General features: G+C 43.1%; 3 protein-coding genes across 6 annotated transcripts; all 3 read right to left on the bottom strand.

The window, feature by feature from the left end:
* Positions 1–298: 298 nt before the first annotated feature.
* Positions 299–4,790, bottom strand: LOC129845912 (trophoblast glycoprotein-like). Its single transcript, XM_055913850.1, has 2 exons — positions 3,132–4,790; positions 299–2,391 (listed from the first exon to the last, which is right to left on the bottom strand). The coding sequence occupies exons 1-2, from the start codon at positions 3,389–3,391 to the stop codon at positions 1,377–1,379; spliced, it is 1,275 nt and encodes a 424-aa protein (XP_055769825.1). The 5' UTR covers positions 3,392–4,790; the 3' UTR covers positions 299–1,376.
* Positions 4,791–4,881: 91 nt separating this feature from the next.
* LOC129845913 (transmembrane protein 222-like) lies at positions 4,882–7,853 on the bottom strand. Its single transcript, XM_055913851.1, has 6 exons — positions 7,642–7,853; positions 7,282–7,366; positions 7,129–7,160; positions 6,912–7,008; positions 6,551–6,681; positions 4,882–5,298 (listed from the first exon to the last, which is right to left on the bottom strand). The coding sequence occupies exons 1-6, from the start codon at positions 7,752–7,754 to the stop codon at positions 5,211–5,213; spliced, it is 546 nt and encodes a 181-aa protein (XP_055769826.1). The 5' UTR covers positions 7,755–7,853; the 3' UTR covers positions 4,882–5,210.
* A 2,088-nt stretch (positions 7,854–9,941) lies between these two features.
* LOC129845902 (WD and tetratricopeptide repeats protein 1-like) lies at positions 9,942–27,843 on the bottom strand. Of its 4 annotated transcripts, none has more exons than XM_055913831.1 (16): positions 27,751–27,843; positions 23,454–23,591; positions 23,127–23,210; positions 22,985–23,031; positions 22,772–22,883; positions 22,488–22,675; positions 21,461–21,643; positions 21,032–21,126; positions 20,674–20,789; positions 20,397–20,469; positions 19,885–19,978; positions 19,519–19,689; positions 19,018–19,253; positions 18,615–18,783; positions 12,591–12,783; positions 9,942–12,119 (listed from the first exon to the last, which is right to left on the bottom strand). In XM_055913831.1, exons 2-16 carry the CDS (start codon positions 23,517–23,519, stop codon positions 11,916–11,918), a joined length of 2,031 nt encoding a protein of 676 aa, XP_055769806.1. In that variant the 5' UTR covers positions 23,520–23,591; positions 27,751–27,843; the 3' UTR covers positions 9,942–11,915. The 4 variants fall into 4 exon arrangements, with proteins under 4 accessions (XP_055769806.1, XP_055769805.1, XP_055769804.1 ...); XM_055913830.1 differs by lacking the exon at positions 27,751–27,843 and adding an exon at positions 24,360–24,443; XM_055913829.1 differs by lacking the exon at positions 27,751–27,843 and adding an exon at positions 24,076–24,353.
* Between the last annotated feature and the right edge of the window lie 45 nt (positions 27,844–27,888).

The raw sequence follows: 27,888 nt of genomic DNA, 5'->3' as shown, positions 1-27,888 counted from the left end.
GCGATCATTAGTTATAAAGTCCTGCAACTAAACTCACACACAGGAAAGAGAGATGCACCGATACCTGCAGAGCCAGCAGGTGCAACTCTGACTAGCATCCTTCATCTTGTCCCACTTTCCTCCTACAGACACACTTAATCATCTCCCTTTCCCCATCCGCGCTAAGCAGGAGAATCACGCTAGCCCTACACATAGTAACAGAACTGGGCAATGGAGCAGTGGTCATTCCAACAGCTCCCTGTAGAGTTGTAAAGTTACTTCAAGACTAAATGTAAACTTACTGCATATGTGATTTGGATAACATTTTGAAAACATGTTTTTATTGAGCACCACAAAGGGGTTTTACAATTGTTTCATTTCAGTTATCTTACATAACACTGGTAAGTTATGCACATGAATTTATACACCACACTAGATCCTGCTTCATCACTTCAATACCATATAACTTCTGCACTCTGGAAATATGTGCCCTTTCTTTCTTGCCCTGTCACGTCTGGTTACAAAGTCAGTTAAGGACGAAAATATGACTTAGTGCAGTGTAGAATCATTCAATCTTCCCAAAAGAGTAGACATTCAAGGTTAGTTTTGCAGTCAAGACCCTTCAGATAGGCTATATTGCTTTGGTTCCATCTAGATATGTTAATAAGACCCACAAAGTATAATATAATAATACATACAACACCAAAGACAGATAGCAACTTGGTTAAATCTATGCAAGTTAGTAAAAATGAGGCCACAGCAAGAGAGGCATCAAGGCTATGCAGGTACAACGAAGCCTGGCTGTTTACACTTAAAATAGGCTCTCCATTAAATAGCATAATTACATCACTTATGTAAGCATAAGTGCTTACTTATGCTTACTTAAGTTATGTAATTATATTCAACATATTGTACAGAAATGTATGATACAGGTAAGTCCCTCACAAATGTGTGCAGGGTTGGGCAGAAACTGATTATATGTAATCTGGTTACAAAAGAAAATGTACTTTTAATCAGTTATGTTACCAGCCCAAAATATCAGATTACAGATGCTTTTGAAAAACTAGATGATTACTTTCAAATTCATAAAGGATGTTTGCTGTTTTCTCAATGACATTTAATTCAGCATTGATACAAGAACAGGTTTAAATTAGTTCCACCAGAGCAAGTCTGACCACAAGTCAGAGACCACTATGATGACACACCAAATGTGTGTGTATGGATCATTTTTGTCTAATAAGAGGAAAGTAAACCAATTTACATTAGAGTTTGGGTAATCCAAAAGTTACGTTACTGATTACAATTTGACAAGTAACTAGTAACTGTAACAGATTACATTTAGAAAGTAACCTACCCAACCCTGAATGCAAGTTCACTCCAGTCCAGGGAATGAGGAATTACAAATCCACCGAGATGGAGCCTGGTTTGAGCTGTGTGTCTGAGGGGATCTGAACTAAACAGGTGTCAGTGGGTAGCTGTGATAAGTGGTTATCTGAGTAAGCCTGTCCAAAACTACCGTTTGTCGGTGGCTTCTCTTCGACTCTGACGTCTTTTGAGAGGTATTCCCGGCGGGGGTCAGTGTCGATCTCATAGCGGTGGTGATACCCCTCCAACACTTCATGGCAGGCATCTCGCGTCTCCACCACCCACTTTTTAATACCTTGACGGTTGAGGTAGAGCACAAAGAGGAAGACCATGCCCACAAAGCCCAGCACCAGACCTAGGAGGACGTAGGAGGTCTGCAGGGAGAGGTCGCCCACCTCGTCTCTGATTCCGACCAGAGGTGGTGAAGTGGCATGGCATCCAATAACCTGGACCCCGAGCTCTCGCAGGGGCCTGTCCTGAAACTCCCAGGGTGAGGCGCAGGTCAGAGCCTCTGCATCCCCCACCTGAGCCCAGGAGCTCTTAAGCCACACAGCAAAGTCTTGGATCTCACATGTGCAGACATAGGGGTTGTGGCTCAGCAGGATGCGGGGGGCTTGCCCCAGCCTTTCCAGCTCCCCCAGAGCATCACCTCGGAACGCCCTGAAAGAGTTGCGGGTCAAGTCAAGCAGCTCCAGGCGGCGCAGGCCAAAGAAGGTGCCGTTGTAGACCGATGCTAGGGAGTTGTTACCAAGGAAGAGGTGCTGCAGGCTGGGGAGGTGGGAGAACATCCCTGGGGGTAGGAAGACCAGGCGGTTCCCGGAGAGGTCTAGGCTGAGCAACCCTCCTAGGCCTCCCCAGCGCAGTGCGGTGGTGAGATCACTCAGTGAGGTGTAGTTATAGAGGGAACGGCTAAGGTTGAGCTCCTTTAGAGGACTCCCTGGGATGTTGAGGGCTTCAGGGTGGATGAGAGTCAGATGGTTGCAGCTCATGTCCAGGGAGCGCAGGTAGGAAAGGGTAGAGAAGCTGTGGGACGCAACCTCTGTGATCCTGGGAAGACAGATGGACCATGTTTACAGTCCCCAAAACGCATATTGGACTCGGAAGTAATGTTTGCTGAATTATTGTCATGCTCAAATAGTGTATTTAAATATTTCATAAGTTGGTTTGATGGCATTCAGGAGAACATGGAATAATAATTTTATTGTAGTTTAGAATCATAACTCAAATCTTCAGAAATGTATAGGCTAGTAAATATGCATATGTTGAAAATGGTTGAAAATGTTGAATCTCTGCAACGGCAAGAACACAATTTTCTTATTTTTATTCATATATTTTTTTCCCCTGCTATTTCTCCCCAATTTTGTGATATCCAATTAGTAGTTATAGTCTTGTCCCATTTCTGAAACTCCTGTTCGGACTCGGGAGAGGCAAAGGTCGAGAGCCATGCATCCTCCAAAACACGACCCTGCCAAGCCGTACTGCTTCTTGACAGACTGCTCGCTTAACCCGGAAGCCAGCCGCACCAATGTGTCGGAGGAAACACTGTACAACTGGCAACCAGTGTCAGCTTGCAGACGCCCGGACCCCCACAAGGAGTCACTAGAGCGCGTTGGGACAAGGACATCCCGGCCGGCCAAACCCTCCTCTAACCCGGACGACGCTGGGCCAATTGTGTGCCACCTCATGGGTCTCCAGGTCATGGCTGGCTGTGATACAGCCTGGGATTGAACCCTGGTCTGTAGTGAAACATCAGAACACAATTCTCTTTGATGAGAATATTTACTCACCTATTGTTGCTCAAAATGATGGTAGTGACATTTTTCAGTTCTTGAAATGTCTCTGATCCAATTCTGAATATATTGTGTCCTGTGATGATCACATTCCTTGTATATCCTGGAATATCTTGTGGTATGGCGCGAAGGTCCTTGGAAACGCATTTCACTGTGCGCGTGCCAGCAAAGCATTGGCAGCCTGATGGACACTCCAAGCACTGGTGGGGCGCACAGAGTAGCGCACCAAAAAGTACAAGGATTACCAAATTATGCATAACTCAACAGAAACGTTATAAACTGATAAATACCAGAATATGTAGAAGGAGCAGTTGACGGTGATTCATATTACGCCGTGTCATGCACATCAAGGAGTAAAAAAAACTCAAGACTCCGGTATAACGAGGTGTTAGCCTTTCTTTAGATGGTGCCAAATGATAGCCCAGTGGTTTGTGTCTGCATTGAGTGAGAAGGATGTTTCGTCTGCTGAGCAAGAGGACCGGCGAATTGTTAGCTTGACTTGAAATACCGGCGCAGAATCAAGGAGAGGAACAGTGAACGTTTTTTAAAGGCACAGACACGAAAAATATTATACTACACAGAAGAGTAGACCTCTGTGGTGTCTTTGTGTGATATGATTTAACAGTTCATAAACAATGAACAGGTAGGCTATTTATATTTGTTCCAATAAATAACAACACAAAACAGATGGTAGTGCCCATGGCCCAGTACATATCATAATTTGGGCGGCGCTTATATTTGTCCTGTTACACACAAGTGTGTAATGGAAAGGTTTTTTGGGTGGCATATGCCAACTCCCCTGAGACACCCGCAGGGAGTGGGGGGTCACGGCCAGGGTCGCCATTGTCCAGCGCCCCTGGAGCAATTAAGGTTAAGTGCCTTGCTCAAAGGCACAGCGACAGATTTGTTTTTCTCCTTGTGGTTCCGGTATTCGAACCCAACGTTCTAAGCTCGAGGCTACGTGCCGCCCTCACTCGGGCCGAGCTCCCTGTCATCCAGGACCTCAATAGCAGGCAGTTAATGACTCCAGCCATCCAAGTCATAGACTCTTCTCTCTGCTACAATACGGCAAGCGGTACCGATGTACCAAGTCTGGAACCAACAGGACCCTGAACAGCTTCTAACCCCAAGCCATAAGACTGTTAAATAGTTCAGTTAAATAAATAACTACCCAGACTATCTGCATTGACCCAATTTTTGCATTAACTTTTTTGACTGATCACATACGCTGTTGCAACTGTTTATTATCTATCCTGTTGCCTAGCCACTTTATTCCTAGTTATATGTACATATCTACCTCAATTACCTCGTACCCCTGCACATCGACTCTGTACTGCTACCCCATAGCAAGGTTAGCGTTACGCTGTATTTATTATAACTTTTCTATATTTTCTGTCTCTGCCATTGATGGGAAGCATTTCACTGTTAGTCTACGCCTGTTGTTTACGAAGCATGACAAATACAATTTGATTTGTCTTTACTAGCCTATGGTATAGCGTATTGCCCATCATTTCTGTAATTCTATCGAATGAGTGGCCATGATTATGGACTACTGTACAGTATATTAACATTCCCAAGGATGTTGCTTCAGATAACTTATTGCATGAAAAACGAACACTGTCTGATAAAATACAGTAAACAATTACAAAGTAAAATTATGTTGAGTGGGTATTAGCTGGGGGCATTTAAGAGTGACGGGTGACCCACACTGGTTAAATGGGGTTTAGGGATCAGTAAGAGAGACCAATTTGAATTGATTACCGTAGACAATATATTTACATTTATATTATCGTCATTTAGCAGATGCTATATCAGTTCGATATCTATGGTTATGACTATCCCAAGCCAAACATTTATTGATATGACATTCCTTTCTGAATCTAGTAGAAGGAACTTCAAAACATGCCAGAACAGCTGGACATAACTGCCTTCATGAGTGTGAATATTAGTACTGCACAAAGAAGTGTTCCATCGAAATGTTTATTGTTCTTCTTTCACTTTTATGATGACAACGCAGCAGGAAAATCCCTTGTATTATCTCTCCACTCCATCTCCCTCTCCGTGTCCCTTGCGTGGTCAGCGCAGGTTGAGCGTTAGGATGAAGGTGACGAGGGCTCCAGTCAACATAAGGAAGGGCAGCCAGGTCTTGAGGAACGACACACAGCTGGGGAAGGACAGAGGGAAAGAGAGAGAGCACAGTGAGAGTAGTAATGACAGTCATTAAATCCTCACATTTCAGCTGTTTGTCAAAAACACAAGACATTTGTCATCTATACTGCCCTACAAAGGCAAAACGCAGTAACTACACTTTTTGGGGGACAAAATTGAATTAAGACTGAAATTAGACATTGTAGTATCTGTTTTATCTTGTGACATAGTCAACTGTTTTAATTATGTTCCGTTTCAGAGAAAGTTTGAGTTAGACATTTGCAGTAACTACAAAATCCAAGGAAAAACCAAGGAAAACCGCAGTAACTGAAGTTACTGCACTTTGGCTTTGTTCCACCATGTTTTGACTGCAGTTACCTACTCTGCCATACAAAGAGCAGTAACTACGCAACAGTGAAACTGAGAAAAAATGGCTTTAAAGTTGATTTGCTGTCCAGACAAATATGTTGTAGGTAGATAAGTGATAATGCACTGATGTATTATCTTATTCTGAAGTAATTGTTTATGCATATCAATGACCACTGATTTCCCTAAGTCAAATATAAATATTTTTAGATCTAAACATTCTATGTGATGAAACAATCCTTACCTTATTGCAAAAAAAAATGCTTGAGGGTTGCGTTTTGGCTTTTGTAGGGCAGTATATAGAGACAGGTAAGGAAGTGCAGTCGGTTAAATTTCCCAGAATCCAGGGTAACCTTGTATCCCCCCCCCCCCCCCCCGATCCAGCAGCAGCAGTGGGAGCCCCGGCAGAGTTGATGTGGTGATGAGGGGGCCACATCTAGCAATGATGAATTACACGGCGCCCCACTGCTTAAGGACGTGGTGCCCTCGGACGATAATGTGGATGCTGCACAAAGCAGTGGCCTTAGCTCCCTATGTGGGTCGGGGGAGAATAATGAGGGGGTTTCTCAACAGCATATGTTTCCCCGTGTCTGGAGCTCCTCTGTCCCTCCTGCAGAGCGTTGCCTGCTGGCAGGTGCATGCTTGCTTGCTCGGTGATGCTGTTTTGCATAGTTTGCTTCTGCCCATTTCATCAGCATGTCTGATTCTAGTCCTTCCACACCAGTTAGTCAAATGATCCAGAGGTACCGCACATACACATAGAGTGATTGGTCAGTCAGAATGATGCTTTGTGAGTGGCAAGTATTGTTGTACAGAAGGTTCAGTGTTCACGGTTACGACAGGAATGAGCATACTCTGTTACATACAGTACCTCTTCATTGCATGATTGCATGGTATCTCACCTGACATGCTTGCCATGGATAAGGGACTGCAGGCAAAGGTTGACCATGTTCCAGGACGTTCTGTTGTCGTAACGCATGAGGTTAAGGGCCAGGGCCACGTGGGAGTGGCAGTTATCACAGCAGAGGTTGTGCTACAAGAGATAGAGGAAGAAGGCTAGTCAGGTCTAACTCCAGGTGTTTTTGTCAATATCGCTACAATTGGTCTTTACAATCACTGTACAAATAAATACCTTTACCCTTTACTGAAGATGTTCAATAGGCCTTTTTTGGAGATGTTCAATAGAACCTAGGAAGGAAATATAATTCCACTACTAGACCTTTCTGTCTGTCTGTCTTATTATGACACTGTCAATGTTCATACCGGCCTGCATTTGTACTCCTCCGATGCATCGTGCACTGCCTTGTCCCAGGCAGATGAGCCAGTGCCACACACCTTATCAACATCAAGCTTCCAGTACCTGTTAAGAGACAAGCAATGCCGCAGATACCTTACTACGTAACTGCAACGCCTGCATGTCAATTTTGAGCACAATATGCCAGGCCTAGCTCCAAGCATTGAACGAACAAAGCCAACTTACTTTGTTGGTCTTCCAAAGGCCATATTATCTTCCTGAAAGGAAAGATGGGAAATTTTGAGTAACAATCGAAACAGATGGTCCGATAATAACATTAGGCTTATGCACATAAAGCTGTAGGGCTACCGCCATAGTGCATGATCTGCATATACTCACAGACACCAAGTACGATCCAGCGAAGTCTCTTATCACGCCTGCAGAAGTACAGATCCCCATGTGACCAATGAAGGGAAGCAACCACCTGAACAAAACAGAGGTACGGCACTGTATTGGGGGGTCCTGGGAATAAAGATTGCGTGTATATTATAGGGCATCTAACGGTATGGGCATTTTAATTCCAGCCCACATAGTATTTGGAAATTCACTAGCTATAATGCAAGCTAGTGATTTAAATGTCCAAAATATGTGATAGCCTACATGACCATTGATGTTTATCAACATGATCTGTCACGTAAATAGTGTCTCCATTTCGGATGGTGAGAGCAAAAGAAAACAACCGGGAAAGTGGCTACTCACGACAGTATTGGAATAGGTGTCCAAACGATACAATAAGGATAACGGCTGTTTTTCCGGTCTATTTTTTCGAAACCCCCGTGATAATTAATCATTATATCTATTTCGTCCGCCATCAATAATTTTGACACTGCGGTAGCCTGTCGCTGCTAAACTGACAGCGCGAAAATGCGTAGGCGCTTAAGACGGCCGCGTTCCAGACCGTCTGCAAAGCAGTCACGCACCAAATCTCACAAAGCCAGCCTGTATATTAATTAAATGCCCAATGCAGACGTTTTTATATCAATATCAAGTCATTTCTTGGTAACAGTTAAGTACCTTAGATTTCCATTAAAATGGGGAAATGGCAAAAAACTACTTCTCAAAGGTCCAATGTGAAGAAGCCGAATGTGGTGGTCATGAGCTGGCACGGTTACACGTGGTCTGCGGTTGAGGCCGGTTCGACATCCTGACAAATTTTCTAAAACGACGTTGGAGGCAGTTTATTGTAGCGAAATGAAGATTACATTCCATGGCAACAGCTCTGGTGGATATTCCTGAAGTCTGCTTGTCAATTGCATGCTCCCTTGACATTTTAGACATCTGTAGCATTGTGTTGTGTGACAAAACTGCACATTTTAGAGTGGCCTTTTATTGTCACCAGGACATGGTGCAACTTGTCATACTTGAATAAAAGGAAATATTCCTTAATAGACAATGACAAAAGTCCAGAGTACAATACAACTTGAGTAAAAGTATTTGGTTTCAAATATACTTAGGTATTAAAAGTCAATGGAATTTCTAAAATGTACTTAAGAATCAAAAGTAAAAGTATAAACCCTTTCAAATTCCTTATATTAAGCAAACCAGATGGAACAATGTTCATTTTTTATTGACGCATAGCCAGGGGCACACTCCAACACTCAAGACACAATTTACATAAGAAGCATTTGTGTTTAGTGAGGCCGCCAGATCGGAGGCAGTAGGGATGACCAGGGATGTTCACTTGATAAGTGAATTGGACCATTTTCCTGTCAAAATTAAAATAGTACTTTTGGGAGTCAGGGAAAATGTTTGGAGTAAAAAGTACATTATTTTCTTGGCTGTGTTCTTAGGCAAAATTGTGAGTAAGCCCACTCCCTTGGCTGAGAAGTAACCCCACACACGAATGGTCTCAGGATGCTTTACTGTTGGCATGACACAGGACTGATGGTAGCGCTCACCTTGTCTTCTCCGGACAAGCTTTTTTCCAGATGCCCCAAACAATCGGAAAGGGGATTCAGAGAAAATGACTTTACCCCAGTCCTCAACAGTCTAATTCCTGTACTTTTTGCAGAATATCAGTCAGTGCCTGATGTTTTTCCTGGAGAGAAGTGGCTTCTTTGCTGCCCTTCTTGACACCAGGCCATCCTACAAAAGTCTTCACCCCACTGTGCGTGCAGATGCACTCACACCTGCCTGCTGCCATTCCTGAGCAAGCTCTGTCCTGGTGGTGCCCCGAACCCGCAGCTGAATCACCTTTAGGAGACGGTCCTGGCGTTTGCTGGACTTTCTTGGGCGCCCTGAAGCCTTCTTCACAACAATTGAACCGCTCTCCTTGAAGTTCTTGATGATCTGATAAATGGTTGATTTAGGTGCAATCTTACTGGCAGCAATATCCTTGCCTGTGAAGCCCTTTTTGTGCAAAGCAATGATGACTGCACGTGTTTCCTTGCAGGTAACCATGGTTGACAGAGGACGAACAATGATTCCAAGCACCACCCTCCTTTTGAAGCTTCCAGTCTGTTATTCAACCTCAATCAGCATGACAGAGTGATCTCCAGCCTTGTCCTCGTCAACACTCACACCTGTATTAACGAGAGAATCACTGTCAGCTGGTCCTGTGTGGCAGGGCTGAAATGCAGTGGAAATATTTTTGGGCGATTCAGTTCATTTGCATGGCAAAGTGGGACTTTGCAATTAATTGCAATTCATCTGATCATTCTTCATAACATTCTGGAGTATATGCAAATTGCCATCATACAAACTGAGGCAGCAGACTGTGAAAATCAATATTTGTGTTATTCTCAAAACTTTTGGCCACGACTGTAGTAAAAACAGGCTAAATAGTAAAGTAAAGATACCCCAAACTACTTAATTACTAAAAAGTATTTTTACTTCAGTACTTTACACCACTGCTGAATGGATAGTTGTGGACCTGTGTGTAGCCTATATTTCTGCACCTGGAACAGTGTGCAGGTGGAAAACATTAGTAATACATTCCAAATCGTCATTACCCTGGTTAAATACAGGTCGGAGGTGAAACACAAACTCAAGACAAGTGGTTCAACAATATTAGACCTCTTTTATTTTTCTCTTGCAGTAAACTTTGTCATTGGATTTTTCCCAAAGAAAAATAAAAAAATGTCTTAAATTATTTTTTAACAAAGAAATTATACATGGAAGCCTAGTGTTAGAGGACTCCATCCTTAGGTTTTCTTTGAATCCACGTCATCAGTGAGCTGGAGGTTTGCTGGTCGGCCAGAGGACCTAGAGGCTCATTGTCCAAATTTGCCCTTTACAATGTTACCTTTAGACAAAATCTCATATCACCTCATAAGCAAAACTCCAACTGCAGCAGAGGACTCATTCTGGGTCCAAAGCTAAAGGAAGGGAAAAATCCCTATCCCATTCTTCCCCCAAAACTTTCTGGGGAAAGCTGAAAGTGCTCGTGTAGGGATCCTGAACCCCAAAAGACACCAAATGGATAGCGTCTATGAAATTGCCTCTATGCCATGCATGAGTGATATTAGGACTGGTGCTATTGCCCTAGGATAGTGATATACCCTTCTCTCTTCATCACTTTCCCTCTCTCTGTTCAGAGCGTCAGTCCAACATAGGTTAACTTTCCCATAATTCCCAGGTTTTCTAGAAATACTGGTTGAAAGATTCCCGATTTCGTGCTTATTCCATCAGAATCCCGGTTATCTACCGACCGGGATATCTCAAAAAACTGGGAAATTTGTGGAAATGAAAAGAATTTTGCAACCTTTAGTACAACAAAGTTCGACAGATTTTCTGACCAATCAACACCTGACTATCAATTAAATCAAAACCCTAAACGTAACCCCACACACAACCCTCCTTTAGAATTATCCGTCTCTACATCGTTATCAACAAATGACAGAGGAGCAAATGTCTAAGTGTTGGAGAAAATGTAAGGAGCTACCGCTTCAGTTTGACAGCTTTGTCTTAACCTACATAATAAAAGTAAAAGGGAAACATTTTGCATACCTGTCAATAAAATAGGTATATAGAGCCACAAGAAGAACTTCTCAACAACAGACAAAGCAAAATGCAACATGGATCCTTGGCCATTTTTTACTCTCAAAACTTAGAACAAATGCAGAGAAAAACATGATTTTTTGTTGTTGTTGCCAGACCGAGTTTAAAAGAAACAAGGTGCACAATCCTATCAACAAATTTAATTTGAGTTGGAGAAACACTTCAAGACTGGGTAACACTTAAAGTCAAGACTTCTTGTGCTCTCTTCCTGTTGACCAATATTCAAAAAACTTTAAAAAAGGATTGTAAATCAAAAACTTTAAGTAGAGACTTTCAGAGCTGGAGAGGGGCTGGGTGTGACCTCTTATACTCCAATTGAAAAGCCCACTAGAGATGAAACAAAGCAACTTCCTGTGGCCTCACATCATCCTCCAATGAGGACACTGACTATTGGGGCCTCACTTTGACCTCTAACCTCTGAGCCGTCTGCAGGCTACACTACCAGAGGCCGGGGGCTTCTGCTTGTAGTGTTTCCCTCCAACGGGCTCCTTCTTGAAGAGGGTTTAGAAGTGGTTGACTCCTAGCTCATAGTGAGAGATTGGGGAGTGATGGAGTGCTCTCCTCTTCTTTACTGTATAGGCCCGATAACCCCAGCTTTGGAGCAACGGAGGGAGAGGCCGAGGTGATGTCGTTGGCGTTCTTTAAAAAAAGGTGAAAGGTCGTTGTCGTCACCCCCGTGGAATCCCCTCGCCAAACTGGTTTCCTCCAATCCTGCCTCGGCATGTGAAAGAGGAGGGCAGTGCATAGTGCAGAGCTGTGACATGACATTCACTCAATGTTGCTTTCGTTTTAGAGGGGTGAATGAAACATTGACAAACGGAATATCGATGGTGCTTTTTCCCCCCTCCTCACAGACACACACACACACACAGACGTACACACACACAGACAGCCTCAGGGTTTGGGAGGGGGTAGGGGAGGAGTGCCTTGCGTCCTGCTGCCTCCATACTGTATGTGGTGTTGGGCCCGCTAGTCTAGCTGGGCCGGCACTGCACCTGGCTGTCTGAGCTGTCCTCGTCGTCCGAGCCCTCTGGCCCGCGGCCGCCGAGGCCCGTGATGCGGTAACCCATGTTGAGCAGCATGACCTCCAGGGGGTCGGCATTCATACGCCGCTGGTTGGCTGCAGCGGCGCCCTCCATGTCCTCCACCACGCGCCCGTTCCCACTCTCACTCTCCGTCTGGATGATAGAGGGGAAAAGGATGGAGAGAAAGAAAGGTAAGAAAAGGGTTCACTTCTGGTGTATTGTAAAGTCAGCCTTTTTTTTTTAATTTTTTTACATCAGACTACTACAAAAGGAGGCCATAGGAAAGGATAGATCATACTGCAGCCTCAATTGTGACAATCCAATAACCAGATGTACTACTGTGTTTATTTATTGCGTAATCCTTGATAGTTTTTAATGCATGTATTGGCAGTAAAAAAAAATTTTGCAACAAATACATTCAATCAAAGAATCAATCATGTTAGTGATTGAATGGATTGCTTTTTAAATGCATCTACTCTATGTATAGTGTCCTTGGTGCTGAGCTGTTTTTTTACATCCTGATTCTTGCTGTATGTAGCCTACCATTCCACACATAAGAAGTTTGCTCATTGGGAAAACTAAGTTATTTGAATTTAATAGAATTGAATAATTGTTGTTAATGACCTCCGGCCTGGGGTTCCAGAGCCGCACCACAGGGTCGATGCCGCTGGTAGCCAGGAAGCAGTAACTGGGGTGAGGCTGCAGGCAGTTGACTATAGACTCGTCCCCCTGGAGGATCCGCACCAGGTTAGCAGTCTCCTTCTCCCAGATGAAAAACGAGCCGTCGTCGGAGCCGCTCACAATGTACTGGCCTTTACTGTGGGTGGGGGGGATTATATATACACACACTAAACAAAAATACAAACGCAACAATCTCAAAGATTTTACTGAGTTACAGAACATATAAGGAAAATCTGCCAATTTAAATAAATTCATTTGGCCCTAATCTATAGATTTCACATGACTGGGAATAGATATGCATCTGTTGGTCACAGATACCTTAAAAAAAAAAAGTAGGGGCGGGATCAGAAAACCAGTCAGTATCTGGTGTAACCACCATTTGCCTCATGCAACGCGACACATCTCCTTCGTATGGAGTTGATCAGGCTGTTGATTGTGACCTGTGGAATATTGTCCCACTCCTCTTCAATGATTGTGCGAAGTTGCTGGATATAGGCGGGAACTGGAACAATCTGTCCTACACGTCGATCCAGAGCATCCCAAACGTGCTCAACGGGTGACATGTCTGGTGAGTATGCAGGCCATGAAGAACTGGGACATTTTCAGCTTCCAGGAATTGTGTACAGATCCTTGCAACATGTGGCCGTGCGTTATCATGCTGAAACATGAGGTGATGGCAACGGATGAATGGCACAATGGGCTTCAAGATCTGTGCATTCAAACTGCCATAGATAAAAATGCAATTGTATTCGTCATCTATAGCTTAAACCTGCCCATACCATAACCCCACCTCCACTATGGGGCACTCTGTTCACAACGTTGACGTCAGCAAACCGCTTGCCCACATGACGCCATACACATGGTCTGTGCCTGGGAGACAAGTTGGACGTACTGCCAAATTTTCAAAAACGAGAGAGCCGTCTTATGGTAGAGAAATGAACATTAAGAGAAATTAACATTTTATTATCTGGCAACAGCTCTGGTGGACATTCCTGCAGTCAGCATGCCAATTGCATGCTCCATGCACATTTTAGAGTGGCCTTTTAATGTCCCCAGCACAAGGTGCACTTGTGTAATGATCATGCGGTTTAATCAGCTTCTTGATATGCCACACCTGTCAGATGGATGGACTTTCTTGGCAAAGGAGAAATGCTCACTCAGGGATGTAAATACATTTGTGCAATTTTTTGGTTGTGGAGAAATACGCTTTTTGTGCGTATGGAACATTTCTGGGATCTTTTATTTCAGCTCATGAAACATAGGACCAACACTTTACATGTTGCGTTTATATTTTTGAAAGGGAGAGAGAGTCAACTATTAAACCTTGTCATTGTTTGATACTGCACACAGGTGGCAGACATTTCCGTAACATTTCATTTGAAGGGTATTTAAATTACATAAGGACTTCATAACGCATTCATAATCAAAACGTTCATAAGCTGTACATGGGCATTCTTTCATTCTTATGTCAACTACCACAATTTGACACCTTATGAACTGCTCATGAATGCGTTATGAAGTTCTCCAGGAGGCACCAAAGTTTCTATACAACAGCATCATGTGTTTTCTTTAAAAGGTCTAAAAAATGATGTTGTACACTTATATACAGTGCATATGAAAAGTATTTAGACACCTTCCCCTTTTCCATATTTTGTTACATTACAGCCTTATTCTAAAATGAATAAAAAAAATAAAAAATCCTCAGTCTACACACACTACCCCATAAAGACAAAGCGAAATAGCTTTTACATAAGTATTCAGACCCTTTGCTATGAGACTCGAAATTTAGCTCAGGTGCATCCTGTTTCAATTGATCATCCTTGATATGCTTCTACAACGTGATTGGAGTACACCTGTGATAAATTCTATTGATTGGACATGATTTAGAAAGGGACACTCATTTTGGGGAATATTCAAAGATGGAAAGTTTCTGTGGGAATATATGGGAATTAACGGAAATATGCAAATTAATATTAATACCATTTAAAAATGTAGATGTTTTTTTGCATTGGATATGTTTACCATATCATATGGAGACAGACACAAATCTTTTACCTTATCATAAGTAGAGAATTGCAAATGATTAAATCCTTCCAATAGAAAAATAATAATAAATTGTTACGAATTTAACTTAAAATAAGTTGACTCTTCACATGGGATGATTTCATGGAACAACAAAAGAAAGGGAATATTGAATGATCCATCACATCTCCCAAAAACCTTTCAACATAGATCTGTAAAATTATAGTCTAGAACCTAAAGCTTTGGTTGTCTTCCTCTCAGGCTTCCATGTCTTCTCCCCGGACCTCCTCAATGTCCACCTCTTGAACATCAGACTCTGAGGCCTCATCTTCACTGTCACTTTCCAACCTTGTTGAGGATGGCTCTTTGTCAGGCTCAAAAAGCCTCACATTTTCCCAGATGGCCACCAATTTATCAACACTTGTATTGGTCAGCCTGTTGCGTGCTTTGGTGTGTGTGTTACCAAACAAGGACCAGTTGCGCTCTGAGGCGGCTGATGTTGGTGGGATTTGGAGGATGATGGAGGCAACAGGGGAAAGAGCCTCAGATCCACAAAGTCCCTTCCACCAGGTGGCTGATGAGATATTGGCACGACTGCCATATTGCATCTCCATCCCAAAGCCCTTGCTTGGAAGTGTACTTGCCCTCATCCAGGCCAAGGTGACGAGACACGGTAGTGATGACAGCATAGGCCTTGTTGATCTCTGCACCAAACAGGATGCCAGCATACTTGGTGTCCAACATGTACGCTACGGCGTGTATGGGCTTCAGGCAGAAGTCTTTAAGCTTTCTGATGCATTTCAGAACTGCAGTTTCCTCTGCTTGGAGCAACAGTGAAGTGGGCAGGGCAGTACGGATTTCTTCTCTTAAATCTGCAAGCATAGTCTGAACATCAGACAGGGTGGCATTGTCTCCCTCAATCTGTGCAGTGGCTACTGCTATAGGTTTCAGGAGTTTCAGGATCCTCTTGATGGGGCTGTCCATATGTGCATACTGTGATAGGGACATTTCTTGGAGAGACTTCTTTCCCTCAAGGAGACTGTCAAACATGATGATAACACCACCCCAACGGGTGTTGCTGGGCAGCTTCAATGTGGTGCTCTTATTCTTCACTTTTCTTGGTGAGGTAGATTGCTGCTATAACTTGATGACCCTTCACATACCTAACCATTTCCTTGGCTCTCTTGTTGAGTGTATTCATTGTTTCCAGTGCCATGACGTCCTTGAGGAGAAGATTCAATGCACGAGCAGCACAGCCAATGGGTGTGATGTGAGGGTAGGACTCCTCCAATTTAGACCAAGCAGCCTTCATGTTCGGAGCATTGTCTGTCACCAGTGCAAATACCTTCTGTGGTCCAAGGTCATTGATGACTGCCTTCAGCTCATCTGCAATGTAGAGACCAGTGTGTCTGTTTTCCCTTGTGTCTGTGCTCTTGTAGAATACTGGTTGAGGGGTTGAGATGATGTAGTTAATTATTCCTTGCCCACGAACATTCAACCACCAATCAGAGATGATTGCAATAAAGTCTGCTTTCTCTATGATTTGCTTGACCTTCACTTGAACTCTGTTGAACTCTGCATCCAGCAAATGAGTAGATAAAGCCTGTCTAGTTGGAGGGGTGTATGCTGGGCAAAGAACATTCAGAAATCTCTTCCAATACCTGTGAGCATCAGAGGTGAACCAGTTGCATACACCGCTCAGGCAAGATATTCATAAGCATTTCTCTGACTACGTTCCTCCATTGAGTCAAAAAAACTTCTGATTCCTGTTGCTATCGGACTTTTGTCAGAGGTTGCTTGTTGTGAGCGCTGAGGGAACTATATGCACTTGGCCAGATGATTCTACATCTTTGTTGCATTTTTCACATATGATTTGGCACAGTATTTGCAAATGTACACCGCTTTTCCTTCTACATTAGCTGCAGTGGAATTTCTCCACACATCACATAGTGCCCGTGGCATTTTCCTGTAAAGATTTGAAAAAAAATGAGTAAAAAAAACTAACAAACACAATTCCATGTGCAGATAAATAGTTAAGCAGTTAGATTAAAAAACTCCTTTGTAAGATAAATATTTTAAAATGAAACATATATGGAAACAAGTGAATTAACACTCCTCAGTTAGCAGGATCAATCAAGCTAAAACCCATATGGTAGCAAAAACTAACTAGCAGAAATTGTTAACAAGTTAGAAATTATTTAAAAAACACTTTGTTGTAGGCTACTATTTACTAGTTAACAAAAATTCATATAGGTCATAAAATATATTCACCCCACCCAGTATTGTAATCAAAACTTACCAGAAAGCATGTAGTCCTTGGCTCAGACAGTGTAGTAGTGTGGGCTCAATAGCATCTCATTAGTGTGCAAGATCTTGAGAATCAGCTGTACACGTGATGGAAGAATGCACTGTGCATGCAGAGGGTTGCAATTCCATTGAATTGTGGGTAGTTTAACCAAAATATGCCACAATACCTAGAATTGCCTTATGGGTATCCCAAAAAAAAGGTTCAAGTTATAAGCTAACTTTTTTGATTAATTTAAGCAAAATTCCCCAAATTCACGGGCTTAACTTCCCATGGAAAAATTCCGGAAATTTACCGGAAAGTTTCTGACCCTTCACAACTGTACACACACCTGTCTATACGGTCCCACAGTTGACAGTGCATGTCAGAGCAAAAACCAAGCCATGAGGTTGAAGGAATTGTCCGTAGAGCTCCGATACAGGATTGTGTCGAGGTACAGATCTGGGGAAGGTTACCAAAAAATGTCTGCAGCATTGAATGTCTCCAAGAACACAGTGACCTCCATCATTCTTAATTGGAAGAAGTTTGGAACCACCAAGACTCTTCCTAGAGCTGGCCGCCTGGCCAAATTGAGCAATCGGGGGAGAAGGGCCTTGGTCAGGGAGGTGACCAAGAACCCGATGGTCACTCTGACAGAGCTCCAGAGTTCCCCTGTGGAGATGGGAGAACCTTCCAGAAGGACAACCATCTCCGCAGGACTCCACCAATCAGGCCTTTATGGTAGAGTGGCCAGACGGAAGCCACTCCTCAGTAAAAGGCACATGACAGCCTGCTTGCCAAAAAGGTATCTAAACAAGATTCTCTGGTCTGATGAAACCAAGATTGAACACTTTGGCCTGAATGTCAAGTCTAGAGGAAATCTGGCACCATCCCTACAGTGAAGCATGGTGGTGGAAGCATCAGGGACTGGGAGACTAATCAGGATTGAGGGAAAGATGAACGGAGCAAAGTACAGAGAGATCCTTGATGAAAACCTGCTCCTGAGCACTCAGGACCTCAGACTGGGGCGAAGGTTCAGCCAGAGCTTGGACTTCAACCTGATCTAACATCTCTGGAGACCTGAAAATAGCTATGCAGCTACGCTCACCATCCAAGTTCACAGATCTTGAGGATCTGCAGAGAATGGGAGAAACTCCCCAAATATAGGGTTGCCAAGATTGTAGCATCATACCCAAGAAGACTTGAGGCTGTAATCACTGCCAAAGTTGCTTCAACAAAGTACTGAGTGAAGGGTCTGAATACTTATGTAAATGCGATGTTATTTTTATTTATTTTTTACATTTGCAGAAATGTCTAAACCTGTTTTTGATTGGTCATTACGGGGTATTGTGTGTAGATTGATGACGCATTTATTTATTTAAAAAAATAAATAATATTTGAGTAAAGCTGTAACGTAACAAAATGTGATAAAGTAAAGGGGTCTGAATACTTTCCGAATGCACTGTATCCTCCCAAAAATGTAACGGGGAAACATAACCAACGTTTTAGAACGCAGTGTCTTCTTCAGTGTTGACTATACATTAGCCAGCACCTCTACAAAATAAGTGCGCGCCGTCAGCTCATGTTTTTTTTTTTAGGTCAACAACTAATATTAACATAGTGTTTTTAGAATGTATCAGTGTCTAAAATGCTCCACTGACCTGCCAAAGAAGTTGGCCTCCTTGATGTCTGTGGTGGTGTTACAATGACCACAGTAGCGGTGTTTGTAGTCGTAGCTGCGCTCTCTCAAGACGACCTCGTCTTCCGGGATGGACTCCTTCCTGCTGAACGTGTGGAAGCGGATTGAGCTGTTGCCCTTTTTGTCCTCAGCTACAAAACAGACACGACATGGAAATAAACCCAAAAATATCCGTACTGTATTCATTTGCACAATTGCCCTTGTGGAATACATAAGGTATTTTGAATTGAATCAACATCATATAAAAACACATATTGTAAGTCAATGTGGAAAGGTGATGGAAAAGTCAGAGGTCAGCCAAAATCACACTTTATTTGTGGGGGGAAACAGACGATTACCCAACATCACCATTAACCCCTTCTCACCTGAGTCCATCTTGGAGAAGAGGGTGGCCTTGATATCCTTATCTAGGGCGTCGCAGGCGCTGCTGTGGGCTTGCTCGGGGAATTTGCCCTTGAAGTCATCCAAGCACTCCAGAGCCTCGGCCACGTACTTCAGCTCAAAGAGGCAGCGTGCCAGCCGGAAGTGGGCCTTCAGGTGCCCAGGGTTGAGGGACAGGGCTTTCAGACAATCTCTCAGTGCATCATAGTGGTCACCGTCCCTGGGGGAGAGAGAGAACACATCACACACACAACAGTAAATACCACACAGTCACACATGTACCAGCATAGTGGTAAACCGCTTTAAACGTGATGAAACAAGGACGTTTTACCCGAACTCAAAGTGTTTTTGTTTTTCGTTGCAAAACATTTTGCTACAGTATGCCCTACTGAACATGACCATGTTCTGTAACCGGAGAAACACAGAAGGAGAGTAAACAAGGCTAATGGGTTAGCTCGGGCTCTAGGTCGAAAAAGCTGCCTTACCACTTGCGCTTCATGTAGGCGGCAGCGCGGTTCCCATACAGCATGGCGTTGTGGCTAGCCTCGTGGATGCCCAGGCTGTAGAACTGGATGGCCTGCGTCCACTGCTGCCGCGCAAACGCGTCATTGGCCTGCTGCTTTATCCGCTCCAAGTGAGGCGGCAGCTCGCCAGAACTAGGGAAGAAAGATGAGGACGAGATGAGAAAGTGATGAGAGAAACTAGGGATGTCACCCCCCCCCCCCCCGCCCGCCCCCCCGCCCCCGCCCCATGTCGTAGTGTTTATATAAATACACTGGGGCTAGGCTGTTGCTAAATGTAACATGTGGGTGAAAATGAACGTTTAAAATCAAACACGAGAAAAAGATTACCCAGAGAAAACTTTGCTTTCTGTGAATCGAAGTCGGCCGGCTGGCAAGTGAATTCCATTTGACACACCGTTGGTTGTCTTTCCATTCTGAACATCTGTTGGGATATCAAGATTTTAGAAATCCCCATACAGTTCTGAGCATTACAAAGTTATACTGCAGCACAGTAAAGAACATTTGACGCAAAGTGGATGTTACTGCACCGACAGGAACATTTTTCAAAAATGCATTTTATTACATGGTTACATCATTGTCAAGTGATTGATAATGACCTTGGTGGTTGATGTCACCCTGCGAGAGAGTAATTTGTCACATAGACAATGTACCTGATATAGATTGCTGCTGCAAGGCATTTTGAAGAATTCACTTTTTAATGCCCAGATCTGTATATAAACTATGGGCAAAGTTTCAGCGAGCAACTGCACCCCTCCATTGGTCATAAATAATACATTCTGTATATGTCATTTTAATGACCAAATACTGTAGTAAGCTTTGGGCTATTTCCATAGTTATACCTGTTATTTGGCACTTTTTGGGAAGCAGATAGGTGTACGGCTTCTGTTTGAACGTCAAGTCAAATAGATACACCTGCAGACAAGAGAAAACACAAGTTACCCTTTTGAACCAACCACAGGTAATCATCAACTTTAATGATTTGGTTTGAGAGTTAAAGTACTATGCTTGTTGGAATTCAAACCTGACAATCTGAGAAAGAGATGGATTTTTGCCTAGTGAGCTTGACCTGGAGGTTTTAACTTCTAGGACGTTTCCTCTTCTAAGAAGCAGCCTTACCTGTTCTCCTCCCATGTTAACTAGCAGCTCGGTGCCGTCGGGACTGAAGGTGACGTAGGTGGCCACAAGGACCCTCAGGCGGTTATTGTAGTCAGGGAGCTTCACTGGCAGGTGCCCTGAGGTAACGGATCAAGGAGAAGAAGTTGGGTGAGAGGCATACAGAATCACCTTACCTGTCCCACTAGTTTAGTTCCATATACTGCAAATGACTGCGTTATAACCCACACATTGTCCATGTGTGTTTTTACTGTTTATAATACATTGTAGATACTGTATGGGCTTCATAGAAAGTGTTCACAGCAGTTTTTTTTAATACATTTGGTGCAATAAGCCAAACCATACGATCACACACACACACCTGCGACATAATACTGCCCCGCTCCGTCTGGGATGGGCTTCTGTCTGTCGCAGAACGTGTGCACTCCTGCCGATGTGCTCTGACTCGCAGACTTCCTGTGAATGGAAGTGGAGGAGAGAAACATAAATGATTAACAAATCATGCTCCATCTGTGTATATAAGAAGTCTCAAAGCTGAGAAAATAACATCGGTATGACTGATGATAGCCCAGAGTAGTAGGGAGACACATTAGACGTACTATCCAATAGTCGTGCATATTCCTTACGTGATATGAAATGATAACTATTCAATTAAACTCTAATTTGACAGTCAGGCAGTGAGAGCTAAATCCTAACTTCAGACTTGAGATGACTTGGACTTTCAGGTCAATGGAAACATGAGTCACATGCATCGATCTCAAGTTAGGATTCGAGCCTGACTACTACACACCTGTGGTTGTGGATCATGCGCATGTCATAGAGGCGTACAAAGGGCCCGTTGGCCCCCACTGCTAGGTAGTTATTATTTTGCGGGTTCACAGCCAAACACTTGGCCTCCACCAGCTGACCACAGTATTCTGTCAGGTCGATGAGCACTTCTGAACGCTTACTGCTCTCCCTCAGGTCATATTGCCTAAAATAGTAGTAGAAGAAAGCACATCATGAGGGCATCAATCATCTCCAGAGAGTCAGAACCAAGCTCTTTAAAATATTGTTTGTTTTGAATTCTACTCAAAAACTAGACTTTTGCAAGGTTTAATTGCAAGGTTTAATTAAAACTGCAATTTGTGTCCAAAGCCAGCTTGCTCAAAAAGAAACTACTAACTTACTATACTCTGTACGTGGGAGCCATATTTTGAGGTTGTAGACTACTGGTTTGGTTAATCAAAAACAAAAACACAAGCCACGATTGCAACATTGGCCCTTTGAGTCATAAGCAGCAGGGAGGCAGTCAGGCAGCAGGCAGTCAGGCAGTGACGTACTGTAGAGTAAAATACTAAAGCCCCCCCCCCCCCCCCCCCCCATCATTAACTTCCTGTGTCTGAGCTGACCCCCTTATGGGAACCATAGCCTGAAGCCAACCACCCATCTGCAGTAGTCCCCCAATGCCCACTGCACACCTGAGCTTTGAAGGGTAGTTAAAGGGTATTCTCTAGAGATACATTAACCTCCAAGACAGTGTGTGATGGAAGTGCTGCTGGAGGCATGTGGCCACAGAGACCCAGAGAAGAAGTCCCTGGGAGAGCCAAGGAACTGGTAGGGAACAGCTTGAGGTAAGAAAGGGGCCCATGGCATAACACTTCCATTCCAACCTTACTGTTTCATGTCATCTTTTCACCTTCGATATTCTACTACATGCTAGTAGAAATAACATGATGCATCTGACAATGTATCTGACACAGTGTCACCTTAACCAATTAACATCTTTGGATGCGACAAGGATGCTCCAACGGTTAGCTAGCTACTGGGGCTCTGACCTGATGATGCCGTCCTCCGCAGCACTCCAGAAGGTGTTAGGCCACATGGGGGCCGTAGCAATGCGCTTGACGCGGTTGGTGTGGTCAGAGAACATGTGGATGGTCTCCTTGACCGACACGTCGTGCACGTGAACCTTGGTGTCCGCTGCACCCGTCACGAGGATACGGTCACCTGAGTGAGGGAGAAACTGCAAGTGGGGGACGGGAAAAAGGGAGAGGATAAAATAAGAAAGAAGCTTCATTTCTACACACAGACTTTCCCATCAAGCAGTTTCTGTTTTTACCTTCACAGAGAAGATGTTTGCTGCATGCCCTGTGTGCATAGTGGTGAGCTTCTTGTGTTTGAAGGGGTCCCAGATGATGCAATGTTGGTCATCTGAGCCCGATGCCAGCAGACTACATAGAACAAGAGTAAACATTACAGATAGGCCAACATAAATGTAGAAGTGTTAAATATGGTCATTTAAATAGAAGCCTGGTTTCAGCTCAGGACTTACTCTCCCTGTTCGTTCCATTCCAGGCAATTCACACACCCAGTGTGGCCCTGTTGACACAACAGATACAGGCTGTCAGACTGGCAAAGGCATTAATGTTGTATGTGTGCAGTAACACACACACACACACACACACATACATCACCTGCAACTCTGCCTCCAGTCCAAGTCTACTGATGAAGGGGTCTGTGACATGATACTGCCTTTGGAAGCCCAATGCTCTCTTGTCCTGCAGACATCAAGGCAAAACATCACCTGTCTCTCCCCAAAATTTCCTGTCTCACTCTGTCCAACATAATTAAAGCATTTCGGTGAATAGTAGTGTTCATTATTGAATAGATTGTAATGCCGATTGCATTTCAGAGTTGTTGATTTTGCTCATGTATCCTGAAATGAAAATATTCAATTCTGTGTGAATTAGTTAGGGCAGTTTGTTCATTTCATAAAAACAGGCTTAAACCATTGGACTCACCCTGATCTGCCTGTGCAGGATGTCTCTGGTGATGTTCACAGCAGACATGGCCTCACAGCAAGTCATAGAGCAAGGACTAGAGGTGCAGGGTCCGAGGGTCAAAGGTCAGATGGCATCTGCACAGTCGCTGGGAATGGGCTGCAATTTGAGAAATAGAATAGAACGGACATCACACAATGAACAAATAAGATTAATGTCCAAACATCGATGTTTTTTTCTCTACTAGGTACATCAGTCAATGGACACTGGAGTAATTTACACCTAAATTGATGAGGGGTTCCCAAGTGTTTGAGGTTTAAATACTGAAACATAACTGTTAGCTAACTAGAACAACAACTGGTTATATCTAAACTAGCCAAGCGGTGGTCTTCAGACAGCTATGTACACAAAATTCCTTCCTAACACTAGCCATTGCGACTGGTGATGTTTACATTAGCCAATTAACGTTAACAGTAGCTAGCTGGATTAGCTGCTGGGAAGCTAGCTACCAATAGCCAATAACAACAAGCCGTATACGCAGTGACAGCAGTCTAGGTTGGTCTCCCAAAAATACAGACATACAGATACAGCTCCGTCATCTTAACTAGATATTTCTAGCATTCCCTAAAAAAAAGCGTTGTACCTGTGTCGTCTGGGCTTCAACTCGAAATCGTTACAAATCTTTGCCCAAGTTTCCAGATAACAATAGAGCCAGCTATCCAGCCAGTTACTGTCTGAGCTACAGTAGCTAGCTACCTGAGCTAACGTGAGATTATTTAGTCAAGAAACAGGGAATTGTCTATGCTCTAGTTCTCTATCTAGCACTTCAGCTACTCCTTACCAATGAAAGTCAAACTGTAACAAGAGCGCTACATATGACATATTTTGGTAAGAATGTACAAGTGTTGACTGTCAATGCTTACTTACATGGGTTTATCAACTGACTGAACCCTCCCACTACCCTTACGTGAAATAGCTGACGTGAACTAGCCTTTGGATATGAATTTTAGGAAGAAAATTATGAGTACACCACTCTGTGAATTGCCCCGCAGTTTTTCTTCGTCGCACGACTGTACTGTTGAGTGACAGGTCAATGCCACAAATGAAAAAGTTGCAAAAATCCTTTGCATGTTTTTTTCTTTTTCTCAAGTGGTGTAAAGTATTTAAGTAAAAATACTTTAAAGTACTACTTAAGTATTTTTTTTTTTGGGGGGGGGGGATATCTGTACTTTACTATTTATATTTTTGACATCTTTTACTTTTACTTCACTACATTCATAATGAAAATTATGTACTTTTTACTCCATACATTTTCCCTGTCAAGCAAAAGTACTTGTTACATTTTGTATGCTTAGCAGGACAGAAGAACATCCCTGGTTATCCCTACTGCCTCTGATCTGGTGGACCGGCTAAACACAAATGCTTCATTTGTAAATGATGTTAAGTGTTTGAGTGCACCTGTCTATCCGTAAATTTTAAAAATCATGAACATTGTACATCTGGTTTGATTAATATAAGGAATTTGACATTATTTATACTTTTACTTTTGATACTTAAGTATATTTTAGCAATTACATTTACTTTTGATACTTTAGTATATTTAAAACCAAATACTTTGACTTTTACTAAAGTAGTATTTTACTGTGTGACTTTTACATTAAGGTATCTTTACTTTTACTCAAGTATGAAAATTGGATACTTTATCCATGTCTGTATTTTTCTACTTATTAACCTAATGCAATATGAGATCAGCAATGACATTCATCACTGTTTTCCTGGTGAGATGTATGAAGGAGTGTGGCCTGTGGGACAAAATAATGAATTAATAATAAATTAATCCTGAAATAATTCATAAAAGAATAGATATATCCTGATACGTATGTAAATGTAAATCAGGATATATAAATGTATCAAGACAGTCGTGAAGAGGTCACAACAAAGCCTATCCCCCCTCAGGAAACTAAAAAGATTTGGCATGGGTCCTCAGATCCTCAAAAGGTTCTACAGCTGCAACATTGAGAGCATCCTGACTGGTTGCATCACTGCCTGGTACGGCAACTGCTCGGCCTCTGACCGCAAGGCACTACAGAGGGTAGTGCGTACGGCCCAGTACATCACTGGGGCTAAGCTGCCTGCCATCCAGGACCTCTACAACAGGCGGTGTCAGAGGAAAGCCCTAAAAATTGTCCAAGACTCTACCCACCCCAGTCATAGAATGTTCTATCTACTACCACATGGCAAGCGGTACCAGAGCGCCAAGTCTAGGACCAAAAGACTTCTCAACAGTTTTTACCCCCAAGCCATAAGACTCCTGAACAAGTAATCAAATGGCTACCCAGACTATTTGCATTTCCCCCCTACCAACCCCTCATTTACGCTGCTGCTACTCTCTGTTCATCATATATGCATAGTCACTTTAACTATACATTCATGTACATACTACCTTAATTAGCCCGACTAACCGGTGCCCCCGCACAATGACTACCCGGTCTATCTGCATTGTGTCCCGCCAACACCTCTTTTACACTACTGCTACTCTCTGTTAATCATATATGCATAGTCACTTTAACCATACCTACATGTACATACTACCTCAATTAGCCCGACTAACCGGTGCCTGTATATAGCCTCGCTACTGTATATAGCCTCACTACAGTTATTTTTCACTGTCTTTTTACTGTTGCTTTTATTTCTTTACTTATCTACTGTTCACTTAATACCTATTTTTTACTTAAAAATCACACTGTTGAGTAGGGCCTGTAAGTAAGCATTTCACTGTAAGGTCTACTACACCTGTTGTATTCGGCACACGTGTCAAATAAACTTTGATTTGATTTGAAATGGTATTTCATTACCCTCAATCATGATATCACTGCATGTCAGTGAGACTGGTCCAGTGGCATGGACAATCGTCTCATAAAGTGGAAAGCCCCTGCAGACATTCACCAGTGCTCACCGTTGTATCAACATTATGATATCAGAGCAGTGCAGATGAGGAGAGGAAGCTGTTTTAGAGTATTGACTTTTTGAAATAGAGAAGCAAAGAACTCAGCTTCGCGGAAGTCACAGGTGAACCTTGCTGCTGTGCAATTAACATAACAACCAAAGAGGTAGTGCTGAATTTCCCCAAACTTCTTTGCAGCTTCTATTTATTACAGCTGATGGTCTGTCTTGGTGAGGCAAAGTGTTCAGTTCACAAGCTGGAGACAGGCATCCAAGGGTAAGCACCCTTTCTATGGATGTTCAACTTCTTAGAGAAATTCTGAATGTGTGATTTAACCCTTGGCAAAGCTTGGCACAGAGGCTTCTTCTACACACTCTGAAGAAGGCATAGCAGCCAAAACGTGTACGTATGTGGTTTTAATGATCCTTGTGGACATGACAAGATCATAAAGGCATTAACTTACATCAAAAATGAGGAGTGACATGGTATTTCTTCACATATGAACATTTTATCATGAGTCATCCAGACTACCTTCAAAATGTTTTGTACACCTGTTTTCACCCAGGCAGCACTCTCCGCCTCCAATTCTATGGTCGATTTGTTGTGCCATAAACTGAAACTTGGAACTAAGTGTGCTTTTTTCTTCTTCTGTGTATGTCAGGAAGTCAATGCCATGGTTCTGGAGATTGTGTGGAGACTACTGTCACCAGTGCAGTGGAGTCTGTGTCTTCTATCCCTTCTGCTTCCCATAGTATCAATGATATGTGTGATTCGTTCAAAAAGGTAATACTTCTTCCTGTATTATGGCCCTTTATGAGCATTTCTTTTAGGTATTGCTGACATCCTGTCTGCATTCTTCCATTAGTAGAAAGACGTCCAGGTTGTCATTGGCTGAAATGGGACCGATCTCTGGTGAAAGGGTCAGTGTACAAAATACCTGGGAATGTACCATTCACCTTACCAATTCATTTACATTACCATTGACTGTTGTTTGTGGATGTCCTGCTCCAGAAAATAGTACAACTTAATGTAAAGCTGGAATTCAAATGTATGGAATAATCAAACTGAACTGAAACCAATGGCTCCCTCTGCTGATAGTATATGATTGCTCATTGCAGCCCCCAGATTCAATTGAGGTCAGGACCTCAGAACTAAGGAAGAACATCATTGGACCAGCATCCTCAAAAAGAAAGTCAACCCTGTCCCAAAGAGAACACAGAGGTCAGAGTCAGTTGTTCATCACACTTGGAGTTGGACATATTTCCCCACATCACACTCAGCTCACTGTTTATGTTTCACTCTATGCAGGGTCTTTCCCAGGACAGGACACCCCAAGGCCGGTGAAGAAGGATTTGAGGCAGTTGCCTCCCTTACCTGAGATGGAGAAGACCAGTGTCCGACGACACAGCAGCTACACTGGGTCCGTAGTGTATGACGTTGTCGCCACAGAGGTTTGTAATCCATGGCCCACTACAGACAACAAGGCTTCTCGACAACAGACAGCAGACGGCA

Source organism: Salvelinus fontinalis, unplaced genomic scaffold, assembly GCF_029448725.1.
Source record: "Salvelinus fontinalis isolate EN_2023a unplaced genomic scaffold, ASM2944872v1 scaffold_0401, whole genome shotgun sequence".
Taxonomy (NCBI): domain Eukaryota; kingdom Metazoa; phylum Chordata; class Actinopteri; order Salmoniformes; family Salmonidae; genus Salvelinus; species Salvelinus fontinalis.
Note: the sequence above shows the minus strand (reverse complement) of the source record. Positions and strands in the feature narration are given on the sequence as shown.

Excerpts from the sequence above, each read along its gene's own strand:
- LOC129845913 (XM_055913851.1), bottom strand. The coding sequence starts at position 7,754 with ATGGCGGACGAAATAGATATAATGATTAATTATCACGGGGGTTTCGAA. Across the intron at positions 7,367-7,641 it reads ACACCTATTCCAATACTGTC|GTGGTTGCTTCCCTTCATTG; the intron begins GTGAGTAGCCAC and ends TGTTTTGTTCAG. Across the intron at positions 7,009-7,128 it reads GCCTTTGGAAGACCAACAAA|GTACTGGAAGCTTGATGTTG; the intron begins GTAAGTTGGCTT and ends GTCTCTTAACAG.
- LOC129845902 (XM_055913831.1), bottom strand. The coding sequence starts at position 23,519 with ATGACTTGCTGTGAGGCCATGTCTGCTGTGAACATCACCAGAGACATC. Across the intron at positions 22,884-22,984 it reads GAATGGAACGAACAGGGAGA|TCTGCTGGCATCGGGCTCAG; the intron begins GTAAGTCCTGAG and ends TGTTCTATGTAG. Across the intron at positions 12,120-12,590 it reads TCTGGAACCCCAGGCCGGAG|ACGGAGAGTGAGAGTGGGAA; the intron begins GTCATTAACAAC and ends TCTATCATCCAG.
- LOC129845912 (XM_055913850.1), bottom strand. The coding sequence starts at position 3,391 with ATGCATAATTTGGTAATCCTTGTACTTTTTGGTGCGCTACTCTGTGCG. Across the intron at positions 2,392-3,131 it reads ATCATTTTGAGCAACAATAG|GATCACAGAGGTTGCGTCCC; the intron begins GTGAGTAAATAT and ends CTGTCTTCCCAG.